The following is a 13,365-nucleotide window of genomic DNA, read 5'->3' as shown; positions in this document are numbered from 1 at the left end:
CACACTTGCTCGTCGTCTCTCTTCATCCATCATCATGTGATTAAATCATGAAATGTGGTCCTTGAGTGTCCATTTTGGCGGGTGATGCTGTGGCAAAAAACTAGGTCCTGAAAATGTGGTCCTGAAACTGCAGCCTCCTCCTCTACTCCAGCTACACCCTCCTCACCTTACCATCTGAATTCATCCACACTGTCACTTCCACCAGGGGGCGGCAGGAGTAGCAGAAAGCGGGGGGGAGTTACGTCGATTAAAACTATAAAACAGCTTGAAATGACAGTTAACAACAACAACGACCAAACTTAATAAAACTACTCAGTGCAACACAAAGCATGATGGGAAATGGGGCCATTGCTAGACTCCCACAATATTTTAACCTACATTATAACCTACTGAAAATAAGAATCATTGCAGTTTCATTATCTTAGAGTGAGCCCTTCATATCTGCAGAGGGAGCTGGTTCTCTTCCCTCGGAGAACGTCGGCTTGCACCACCATGTTTCTACAGGAGCCCAGAACGGACAAACGCTGTCTGTAGATAAGGTCTGTCATGTTTTTTGCAAGTTTCACAGCCACCGTAGGCACCCGAGGCTTGGAAGGGGAGGGTGAGGTGAGCAGTATTCCCATCCTCCACACTGGTCCTTTAATACATGCATGTGATTGTATGACTGAGAGGAGAGCATTTATCCAGCTGAACAAGCACCCACCCACCTTTGATTACCTGCTGTGAATCAACAATCGACAACAACCACATCTTCCATTTTATAATAGTGAGTCATACTTCTGTGGTTATTTTGGTGAAACTACTGTAACCAGTAACACATTTCTATACACAAACAGTAATGTTGTGTAGTGACATTACTGTCAAATGAAAGTAACAGGTAATATGCACACTGATAGCTAATGCTAAGAAATGTCCAACCCAGCCTGATCAAATACTCTGTTGGCTTTTGTGCAGTTGACTGCACTATGCAGCAAGTGCCATTCATGTGTAATAGTGGCCACAAAGGCCTGTGTGGTAGCCAAAACAATCAGTCCAACTCAAATCTTTTGTTGTGCAGCTAATCAGTTCTTCTTCTACTGTTAAATCTGACAAACTCCATCAAATTCTGACCTGGTAAAACTTAATGAAAGTTAGCGTTAGACTGTATTTAGTGTTCCTAAAGAACCAGACTTGTGTTTTGTTTCTTATTTTAGCCCATTTACTACAAATGTATTTTGTAGTATTTTTTGTCAACCTTTTTCCAAAACATACAATTTGTCATGAGTTCTATTTCCTACTTTCCAGGCAGCCGTTGGTTTCGGTTCATTACTGTAGGAGATGAAAATGAGATTTTAAACTTGCTTGAAACAGGAAACACCTTATCTTTTGGGGTGTGTACGGATATATTATAGTGGCTAATTTGACAGAGCAGCTGTTGGGTTGTGTGACTGTAAAACCTGCTCCACGGAGCTGAACATTCTGAGTCTGAGCTGTTGATATGGGTTACATGCTGTTACATCAGCTTTTCTGTTTTTATTTTTATATATGTACCATATCAACATCTTGGATCCAAAACAACACCACATCGGTCTTGTCCTCAGACCGTCATGTGACGTCAGCTTCTGAGCGGGACGTTTTCTTCTGGAGAGTTCTAGTCTACACTTTAACTGAACTACGTTCGGGAGAATTTTCCTGCTGATACTTCTTAAACACTGTGGCCTCAGTAATGACCACAGACATGATGATAAATCTATTTTAGTAGCTTCAGACTATCTTGACTTGTGTGTGCATTAGATGCCTGTGTGATAAAGGATCTGTGTTGGGTTGAACCTCTAACAGATGACTATTTAGAGCTGCTAACACCAAAAATGCTGATGCTCCAGCTTGTTGACTAGTATATTATGCAATTTGTGTGAAGGACATCTTTACAGTTCGTCATGGAACGAAGTGACTCGTGAACAGCGTCAGTGAGACTGACATGACTTTTCACACTGATTAATTCCACCTCTGGTGTTCTTCACTGGGAATGAGGTCTTTGGTCAGGACTGGCTATGCAAACAGAGTGTTTTACAGGTGATAATGTTGAAGTTAGGGTCAGGTCATGTACTGTAATAAACTGGTCAATCTTTGGACTGTTGCATCGATGTGAAGAACCTTAATGTGTCAATGAATTAAATAGATTTTCCACAGAATCGACTTTATCATGATTAGAGTTGGGACTGATCTGATCTAATATTAGTATGGGGTGCTGATACTGATGTACCAATCCAGAATCCCTTCTCTGATGTTTTCATAAATTATAAATGTGTAATAATGCTATTTTAAAACCACAACCAAAATGCAGTAGCACAAATCAGTTACTTGATTAGTAATTACACTGTTCTTAAAAGATAACCTGATCATGAACTGTGACTTTTGACAACTGCTTCCAAATTGTCATTTATCTTTGTTTTAGGCCTAAAGTGATCTTTAAATGCTCCAACTGAAGACATTTGTAGCTTATACATCGAATAAGATAAACTTTTTAATATCTTATCAAATCAAAGGTGCGTGATAGCCCGTCTACAGCTTGGCACCTGTTTCTTTAAATTTTGTTGGTGTTTTCAATTTCCCGAGGCTAGCTAGGGATACCATATCCAAAAAAACAAAACAACAACGTGAAGTATCTAAAGAATTTTATAGTTGTGCATCCAGACAGTTTTAATCTTTTGATAGTTAAGGTACCTGACCCCTGTGTTTGGGTGTCGGTCAAGGGTGTGGACTCTCAAGTCATAAATTTGATGACTTTAGACTCAACGTGACAAAATCAAAAATTTATTCATTTCCCGAATCAACTAACATTAGTGCAGTTCATTCCCAGGATCCACTTTGTTTGAACCAATCCGACGGCATTCAATCAAGTGGCAGAAGAGAACCATGAAAAAACTAATGTTATGATGCTGAGCTCCAGTGATACTACCAAGATGATTTCATTCATGTAGAAAAACTATGAGGTGGTTAACAAAAAGGGACTGGAAACTCACTTGAGTGTGCATAAAACTTGAGATTTACTTGTGACTTGGTCCCACCTCTGGTACTGGTATCAGCAAATATCCAAATTCAAGTATTAGAATTGGATAGCATTAAAAACATAGGTACCCACTGCTCTGATCATGATAAAAAATTATATCGGATCTCATAAGATTTTATCTATGTCACCTGCCACTAGTTTGAGTGTTTAGGTATGAGTGAATGTCATTAAATGATGACATAATGCTTGCCTGACAGTATATTACAATTCAGTACCATCAGCTACAGCATCAAACGCTGACACCCTGAGGAAAAATTGAGCATTCGCATTCATAGTTCTTGAAATGATTTATTCCAAGGCTATTTAATCGGACTGCATTATATTTTAAGGTGTGTAATCTTGTCTACCTCCTATTTATGTTATGTCTGACCTGCCTTCTCCTTAATGACATTTTTTTTTCTACTAACTGCTGCTAAAATAAATTCACCTCTTACTGTAGCACTGAAATGTGTTGTCTTGGTGTAGTACCTCTGTTGTCCACCAGAGTGTGCCCACACCTCATCTTTTAAGATGCTCTCACCACTCAAATATCAAAAGGAATTCACGACTTGCAAGCTGAAGTTGAACCAGTAAAGAAAATAATTTTAATATTTGATAAACCACTATAACACACAGGTATCCTGTCATATCACACCGTATGTCCAGGTGGAGAACACGACAGCTCTTCTAAAGTCACTTAAAAGCCAAAATGAGAACCTGTCCCAGTCAGTGTGTCATTTATAGAACAATCAGTTGCAATTAAACAGTTATGAGGCACTATACAGTGACTTTGGCAGTGCAATTTTCAGCATACCCAGCAGGAGTATGGCCTTGCTTTGATGGTCCACAACAACATTTAGTCTTTGTAGCATGGCAGATGGTTGAAAACGCTCACAGAAAACACTAACATTGATAATGACTTCATTTCCCTCCTCCTCTTGCCCTGATCTACCTTCTGCTGGGACAAATGAAACTGGCACAGGTACAGCACTGCTACATCACTACAATGTGGAAACAGAATCATTTTATTTGACTAACAGCTACACACAGTTTGGAGAAAACAAAACCAGCGTCGGGTACCCCTCCCATGGATGAGGAATGGCCCGATGAGAAGCAGGCAGGAAAAGATGACTGTTTAACGGCGCTTGTCGTATGTCTGTATTGTGCTCCACTCGTAGGACTCTGCAGGGGGGGAGAGCTTGTTAGCATTGTGCCTGTCTAATCATTTTATCAGTTTGACAAGATGGAGTTACAACTATGAGGTGCAGCTTTGCTTGAATTGAACTTACCTGGATCCTCTTGGCTCCTTTTCCCCATCAGTCCAACAAAGGAGTTGACTTTATGCCCTTTAAGGAAAGACATTTTGGTTAGAAACTGTCCTCTTAGACCAGCCTTTCTAGTACAGAAGAATCAGGTTAAAGTCAGGATTCTGATTTTGTTCTGAGAATTCTGAGGTTAGACTCTTGGCTTCTGGCTTAAAACTCAGAATGCTGAAATAATTGTCCTATTTACTCTTCCTTAGTCTGAATAGCTGAATAGATGAAGTATTATTTAACTTTGACAAGTGCCTTAGCCAGAATTTTAGGAATATTAAGTTCAAAAGTTCAAATTCACCAAGCACAAGCCCAACTCCCTTAGAAAAAAAGATCCATAAAGAGGTCTGAAAGTTTAGTTACATTTTCTGCAAACTGCCCTACATCCCCACAATCTCCCTGTATATTGGTCTAAATGTTTCAAAACCATCTCCACACTACCAGAGTATGATTCTGGTGTATATTTTAACTTAATTTAATATTAAAAAAAAAACAAACAAACAAAATACTCAAAGACATTTAGTCTAGTGATTCTTCTTTCTGACTTGTGACTCATTACAACAAAGCTGTGCCTTGTTGCAAACAAGGAGACTGAACTAAAGAAATCATAGTGTGAATGATTTTTCTGCTCTCCTACCCTGTTAACCATCTTCACATGTGACTGTAGAAAGTAAACTCTTCCTCAGGAGTCAAAGGATTCCCTCACAATACAGCATGGCTGTGACCTCTGTGTCCTCAGTGGCAGCTACAAACCTGTTAGTAACATGTCACTGCTTTAACTTTGTGAAATCAGAGCAGGTTTGTTTAGAGACAGACCGAAACTGAACTCTAGAGAGTCACTGGGTGCTGTCAGGTTTGAAGGGGTGTCAGTGTGACAGACAGATGATCACAGACTGTCGGGGGCCCCTGACAATCACAGTAATGGACTGTAATATGATGACAGGAGGGGGTGGTATTGGATTGGGGTGTTATAAAACTATAGGGAGCCCTGAGGGAATAGCTTACATTACAAACATCAATATTCGCATTACACTGATTAGACTTAAAATAAAATACGCCCTTGTTGCTCAGAACTGAATCGTGAACCTCCTGGACAACTGACTAAATATTGTCTTTCATTGTCTCACTCTTTTTGTCCTTTGACTCATTTGTGCAAGAAAAAAAAAGTGTCCGGGTAGAAGACATCCTCGTTGTAAGTGAAGGGTGAAATGCAAAGCTCCCTCGATCCATCACAAGCGTAAACAATCCAATTTAACTCTCAGATGTCCTTGGGGCATTGATCCCAGCACTCTCTCTCTCTCTCTCCCTAATGATGACTGACTTATAGTCATGCCTGCATAAGAGGAATAAATTAGATGTATACTTATTTATGCTACGCTGTGTTGCATCACTGAGTGGGTGACTAATTTAGACAAAAAAAAAACAAAAAAAAAAACAGAATACCCCCGACAGAGAAGAAGGGAAAATCCCCTCCTCCTCATTCCTTTCTCCTCCGCGCTCCTCCTTATCTCTGTCTTCTCTGTCACACACAGACGTCTGCTCTGGACCACCTTCCTTACACACAAATTAATGTGGTGCAGTGTTCAAAAAGAAAAGCAACAACAAAATCATCAGTGGTCCTTGTCAATTAATTAAACCCTGTGAAATAGCGTGCGCCCCCCAGCTTGCCCACTCTGTCTTAACCACTGACGTAAATATACATACTCTACTCAATTAGTAATACTGTGGGCGAAAGATGCACTTTTTCTCTTTGTGCACACACAAACTGAGCATCTCTAACTAAATAGTTCAGCTTTTCCTCTTTCAGTTAATGTTTGAAGTGTAATGTTCTGGGATAAGCCCTTAAAACACCTGCTGGTTGCATACTTTTTCTTTTTTAACTGCTAATAATGTGGTAAAATGCAAATGTTACCACATTATATAATCATGATTTTCCTGATGCAGGCCTAAAACTCTCTTTTGCACTTTGCCTCACAACAATGCACTGCTGCACTTCATTTAAAGTGTTGTATATTACAGTTTTATGCCTTCTATGTTTTCTTTTTTCATCCTTATTTTACTTTTGTTTTGCTTTTTTTGTGTATTCTATGACTTGTTAAAGGAGACCATTTGTTGCATGTAGTTCTTAAAATCTTTGTTGTAAAGCACCTTGAACTACATTTCTTATATGAAATGTGCCGTACAAATTAAGTTTATTATTATATTATGCAGCATCCACAAGTTTATCAGAAGTATGGCTCTTGTCGGAGATGAGGCAATAGGAATCCAATTTGATGGTATAGTGTTAGTCATTATCAGCTAACTGAATGGGTTCTTAGAAGGTTTATTTTAAGACTGAGACACAGAAGAAGGGGCGTAACTTCCACTGAGGACACTCATGTCATGTTGTTTGTTCAGGAAATGTGGGTGTTTTAAGCCACCTGGGGGGAGATTACATTCTACAATTATCAGCTCATTCTCATTCCCAAATCGTCAAACACCGACGTTTGGTCCCGCCCCTCGGTGACTCACACACAAGGTACCCTTTAGTGTCTAAATGAGACGCACCAGGCGTTCAAGTAACGTCAGCATAAACCCATCCACGTCAGGTGACGTAGGATATAGAACAAGAAAGTCTTTGTATGGAGGAGGTGCGGTGGATGAATTTTCACCTAGGAGACCAGAGTTCATGTCCCGTGTCAAACCAGAAGTCAAAATTATTTAAAGTTCTGAATTACATAATGTGCATCATGTGAGATATATAACATAACATACTTATTTTAACATATACCACGATCTTTTCCTAAACCTAACCAAATAAGATTTCATCCTGTGACTTGTGTAGTGTAATGTTTAACAAACTGTGATCTAGTCCTAAACCTAACCAAGTAGTTTTGGTGCCTAAATCTTACCAAACTGCAACTGTTTCACAACATTAACATCATACAATTACTTCTTTACTAGGGCTGGGTATCAGTACTCAGTACTATCGAAGGTTTTCTAGTCAAACGATACCTACATTCAATCTTTTTGGTACTCATATCTAGAAAAAATGACTATTTATATGGTTTGCTTTCAGCCAGTCATTGCAAGCGTTCTTCATAAAGAAGAACATTCAAAATAGTTATCAAATGAAAGACTCCATAAGGGCACTGATATTGGTACTGGTATTGTTATTTTTTAAACTATACCCAGCCCTAGTCATTACATCATGTGATTGCATAATTACGTCATGTGACTTACGGAACATAACGTACTTATCAACGTACTAACCAAGTAGTTTAGTCCCTAAATCAAACCAAACTGTGACCATTTCACAACATTAATCACATGTTAAAAAGGCTTTCTGGCAGCACTAAAAGGCATGTTGTGCATCAGTATGAGACCATGAAGGGCGTGACAACTATGTTACACACGGAGGGTATTTTTAAATTTTTTTGACTATATAAATGTGATGGCTTTTATCCCAACAAAAAAAGTATGCAATTATTTAATAAAACTTACAGAAAACATAACTGTTGTTATAAAAAATGAAAAAAAAAAAAACCCTCCACAAAACATTTTAGAGATCATCTTTTAGGTGTCTGGGAGGACAGGGTGGTATTGGGAGGGAGTAATGGACACTAGAGCTGCAACATTTGGGTGATTAATTGATTGAAAGAAAATGAATTGCCAACTATTTTGATAATCAAGTCATCGTTTTAGTCATTTTCTAATTAAAAACATCAAATATCTGCTGATTCCAGCATCTTAGATATAAGGATTCGCTGCTTTTCTTTGTTATTTCTGACAGTTAATGAAGAGTCTTTGGTTTTGGACTGCTGGTTGGACAAAAGAAGCAATCTGAAGACGTCACTTTGAGCTCTGGGAAATTGTAGTGAGCATTTATCGATTAATAATAGGTAGATAATAATGATAGGCAGATTTGATCAGAGACGAAAATCATCGTTAGTTGCAGTCCTAATGGAGACAGGGTGTTTTACTTGAGAGTGATGAAAGAATGATCAGAAATGAGGCATGAGCTCATACACACAGCTGTTTCCTGATATAATAAATGATTAGATCTTTGTTCCAGTAAAATTAAATGATATTTAGGGGTTAGAGATGATCCCCGCCCTTTTTACTGCCTTCTGAGGAAAACTAAGTGAATGTGATGTGATACTTACTTTTGTGGGTGATCTGTGCGTTTGCTGTGGGAGAAAAGAGAGGACAATGTTTAAACACCAGGTCCACCGAGGGAAACAAAACCTGCAGAGTGTTGAGAACGAGCTCTTACCCATGGAGCGTTTCCCCATCAGGCCGATGAACTGATGCGGCCGCGGCTTCCTCGTCATCCTCAGGAGGATTTCTCTGAATGGGTCGTTGGAAATCCAGCCGTCCTGAGGGGGAAAAATCTCAATGAATGTTCATGGAGTGTGTAGAACCAGGCTGGTGAGAAGCACAATTGTATAGTCCTCCTATTTAATGTCACCTGACAAAATGTTGTTTCTCTATAAAGATGTTTTGGAGAAAATGAAGCTATAACTTCAGTGTGAAAAGGTATTTTTTAATCTGGTCAGAGATAGAAATTATTAAACTGCCGCTGCTCCTGAATGCATTGCAATGTGACATTTTTCTATTTTTATTAGGGTATCATATTTCCAGATATGTGTATTATTTGAACCTCCATCTTCCTTGCAACACACACATACACTGCACACATTTATAATCCATATGAAGCTTTAATTTTGAACTTTCATTAACCGTTTCTATTTCCATCTCCGGATATATTTCCACAGTATGCATTAGTGTGACTGAGATATGGACCTGGGGGCCACTAATGTCTCGCACACTGAGCTGTAATGATTTATCGGAGGCTCATTCATCTGCAGAATGGCCCCGGCCTACAGTTTAGGATACTGGCACGACTCCAACTCGCAATGTCAAACACGGGACGTGCATTTCATGTCAATGGAGACGGTTTGAGCTTTACTGTGCACTTACAGCTTTATCTAATTTCCTATTGGCCGAATGCTCTGACCACTGCAAAACAGTCTCTGTCCTAATGCTGAGCTTCTTTTCTTTCACCTGTTCCTGTGTTTTCTTGAATCAAGTCTGAAATATTTCATCGATATTAATGAATGAATTAATAAGAATAATATAATTGATTTGCTGTATCCTGTGTATCTCTGGAATGACACTCATTTGTGGAGACTGATTGAAACTCCGCTGACAGCAGATGGAAATATCTGATGCTGGTGGGTTTTAGAGCTGCAACGATTAGTTGTTAACTATTAAATGAGTTGCCAACTGTTATGAGTCATTTTTTAAGAAAAAAATGTCCAAACTCTCTTGATTTCACCTTCTCAATGTGAAAATTTTCTGATTTCTTTTCTCCTCTATGACAGTAAACTGAATATATACAACTTCTGACCAAAGCAAGACATTTGAGTATGTCAAATTGAGTTTTGTGAAATACATTTTTCAGCATTTTCTGGAAAATCAGGAAAATGGTCGACAGATAAATCAATTATGACAATAATAGTCTGCACCAGCCCTAGTGGTGTAGGAAATGCCTTGAAGCCTGGGAGGTTGAAAGTGAAACCAATTCACTTGTAAGGTGGACTTTTGAACATACATTTGAATCAGAGAACTACTGTCAGTCCACAGTGGTGACACAGTGACACCGTGCATATGCTATGGGCTACTCTCACTTCTCATTAGTAGTAATCAATCATATTCTATTGAAAATTATGGTTAATGGAGAGAGCAAAGAAAGAATGAGTAAAAATAACAAAAAGCCATCAGACCACATCTTAAAAAAATTCTTTACAGAAAACATCTGGATTCATGTTTCCACCAAGCTGATATTATGATCTATCCTTTATCCATATTTTTTCATCAATATTACTCAACTTCATATTATGGCTGGGCAATATATCTATTATACTGATACAGTGATATGAGACTAGATATTGTCTTGGATATCAATATATCATGACATAGAATAAGTGTTGTCTTTTCCTGGTTTTAAAGGGTGCATTACAGTAAAGTGATGTCATTTTCTGAACATACCAGCCTGTTCTAACTGTTGCCTTTACCCACTTATATTCACATAAATGAAGGTTATTTAGCAAAAATCTCACTATGTTAATATATAACATGATAATTTATATTTTTGAAACATTTTAATACAATATTGAGATGTATAGCGTATAGACTGCATAGTCTAAAAATAACTATTAAATGAGTTGCCAACTGTTATGAGTCATTTTTTAAGAAAAAAATGTCCAAACTCTCTTGATTTCACCTTCTCAATGTGAAAATTTTCTGATTTCTTTTCTCCTCTATGACAGTAAACTGAATATATACAACTTCTGACCAAAGCAAGACATTTGAGTATGTCAAATTGAGTTTTGTGAAATACATTTTTCAGCATTTTCTGGAAAATCAGGAAAATGGTCGACAGATAAATCAATTATGACAATAATAGTCTGCACCAGCCCTAGTGGTGTAGGAAATGCCTTGAAGCCTGGGAGGTTGAAAGTGAAACCAATTCACTTGTAAGGTGGACTTTTGAACATACATTTGAATCAGAGAACTACTGTCAGTCCACAGTGGTGACACAGTGACACCGTGCATATGCTATGGGCTACTCTCACTTCTCATTAGTAGTAATCAATCATATTCTATTGAAAATTATGGTTAATGGAGAGAGCAAAGAAAGAATGAGTAAAAATAACAAAAAGCCATCAGACCACATCTTAAAAAAATTCTTTACAGAAAACATCTGGATTCATGTTTCCACCAAGCTGATATTATGATCTATCCTTTATCCATATTTTTTCATCAATATTACTCAACTTCATATTATGGCTGGGCAATATATCTATTATACTGATACAGTGATATGAGACTAGATATTGTCTTGGATATCAATATATCATGACATAGAATAAGTGTTGTCTTTTCCTGGTTTTAAAGGGTGCATTACAGTAAAGTGATGTCATTTTCTGAACATACCAGCCTGTTCTAACTGTTGCCTTTACCCACTTATATTCACATAAATGAAGGTTATTTAGCAAAAATCTCACTATGTTAATATATAACATGATAATTTATATTTTTGAAACATTTTAATACAATATTGAGATGTATAGCGTATAGACTGCATAGTCTAAAAATTGAGACACTTCCCTGCCCAATTTTGTCTACAAAAATGTACAGCAGTTATAAGGTGCAAGAAGCTTTTAGTAGCAAATAGCCTGCTGTATCATTTGATGGTGAGATTATCTAGACTACTCTTCCTAAATTAAAAGAAAAAGAAAAATTTAAACATATTTCGACTTTTATCTCACTAGCTTACATTTGGCTCTTTCATATTTGAGTTAAACAAACTTACAGTAATAGGTACAGGTTTATTTCATCCAGAACAGAAGAAGCAAATCTTATTTCGTACCCTTTTTGCTTCAAACTAGACCAGTACTAAGTAAAAAGTGTTATTTATGAATGAGAATATAATAAAGCCCTTCTGTGGACTACCTGGATTTGATTACTGCTCGTCCAGTAGTCAGCCTCTTCTTTTGGTTCCTCGCAAAAAACTTGGGCGACGGCGAACAAAGCCATTAAAACAGGTAAAAGCTGTAACTTCATGATGCCAAACCTGTTTTTTCACGCAATAAAACTGACTTAAAATCACTATTCTATCAAAATAACCGTCGATAATCAACTTGAAAACAAAAATGAGTAAGCTTTGAGACTCTTCAGCAGCTGGACTGTGTGCGCACTGCTTCTTCTTCTTCTTCTCTTTCTCAGCTCAACAGTAGTCCATAGTGCGCTCGTGCGTCAGAACGCTGTGCCTGGTTCCCACCACTGTCTCCAAAAGCCTCCGCGCGCTCACTCTGCAGCAGCTGCTTCAGTCTCGTGCGTTCTCCTGGGCAGTGAGGCTGCACGCGCTCCTATATATGAGCCCGGACAGCCCTGCCAGGTAACGCCATTACTGTAGTGTGATTACTCCGGCTCAGTCACGAGGTACCAGTAAACGCACTTTTGAAACTGTACATGATGTGCGTCACTTGTCTAAGTAAACATTCAGAAAAGATTTGTGACACCAGAACCATCTGTCATTCTGATTGATATGAATGCATCGGAAAATTAAAGTCCAGAATGGTGAAAAGGCCTTATATAAGCCGTTATTCTTTACTTTGAAGAGATTTTAAACGAAAGGAAAAAAGAGTGGAGGGAGCTCAGTGTTATATTGACGTTTATATTTTTGCTTAACACTTAATTTAAGGCCATATTTTATTAAAAAAGCAAAATTACAGTTTAAAATTGGGAAATTCTACATGATAAAAGATGAAAAATATTGTAGCTTACTTCTATGTGATGTTTTGGATGAAAATTAGAGATTGAGTGATTTTAGTTACTTTAGTGCCTTATCATCTGAAAGCTTAGAGGAAACATCTAAAAGCAGATGTCACCTGTATGAGAAGCGGAGAACTACATAGTAACGTAACAGCCACGTAAGTCTATGATGACGCAGGTGGTTTTACGTAGCTTTTAGGCTTGACTGCATGAGGTAAGTCTGTGCATCTATTTTTTTTTATTTTTTATTCTACAATGTAATTGTACTCGTACTTTCTAGGAAGGATACATGAATTATAATGAATTCATACATGACTGAATGCATGAAAGAGCTTGAGTTCATTCATGTAGTACTTCATTAACTATCATGAATATAGGGGAGAGTGGGGACGATAGCAACACATTTTGCATTGATCTTGCTACCTCAGAGACAATTTGGAAAAGGATTGGGCAATATATTCATATTATACTGAATCATGATATGAGAGATATCATGATAGCTTTAGGATATCATAATACAGTGATCTAGCATAAGTGTTGTCTTTTCCTGGTTTCAGAACCTGCATTATAGTAAAGTGATGTCATTTTCTAAACTTACCACACTGTTCTATGATTTTCCTTTTCCCATTTAGTCTCTATATCCACATTAATGGTGATTGTTTGTCAAAAAGTCTCATTGGGTTAATGTTTTGTGAAAGCACC

General features: G+C 37.8%; 1 protein-coding gene across 1 annotated transcript; it reads right to left on the bottom strand.

The window, feature by feature from the left end:
* Positions 1–3,610: 3,610 nt before the first annotated feature.
* Positions 3,611–12,250, bottom strand: tac1 (tachykinin precursor 1). Its single transcript, XM_084738705.1, has 4 exons — positions 11,842–12,250; positions 8,597–8,699; positions 8,487–8,510; positions 3,611–4,374 (listed from the first exon to the last, which is right to left on the bottom strand). The coding sequence occupies exons 1-4, from the start codon at positions 11,950–11,952 to the stop codon at positions 4,259–4,261; spliced, it is 354 nt and encodes a 117-aa protein (XP_084594831.1). The 5' UTR covers positions 11,953–12,250; the 3' UTR covers positions 3,611–4,258.
* Positions 12,251–13,365: the final 1,115 nt, after the last annotated feature.

The sequence above is a fragment of the Lutjanus erythropterus genome, chromosome 16 (genome assembly GCF_056507025.1).
Source record: "Lutjanus erythropterus isolate fLutEry1 chromosome 16, fLutEry1.hap2, whole genome shotgun sequence".
In the NCBI taxonomy this organism is placed as follows: Eukaryota; Metazoa; Chordata; class Actinopteri; order Lutjaniformes; family Lutjanidae; genus Lutjanus; species Lutjanus erythropterus.
The sequence above is the reverse complement of the archived record's forward strand: the minus strand, read 5'-3'. Positions and strand labels throughout refer to the sequence as shown.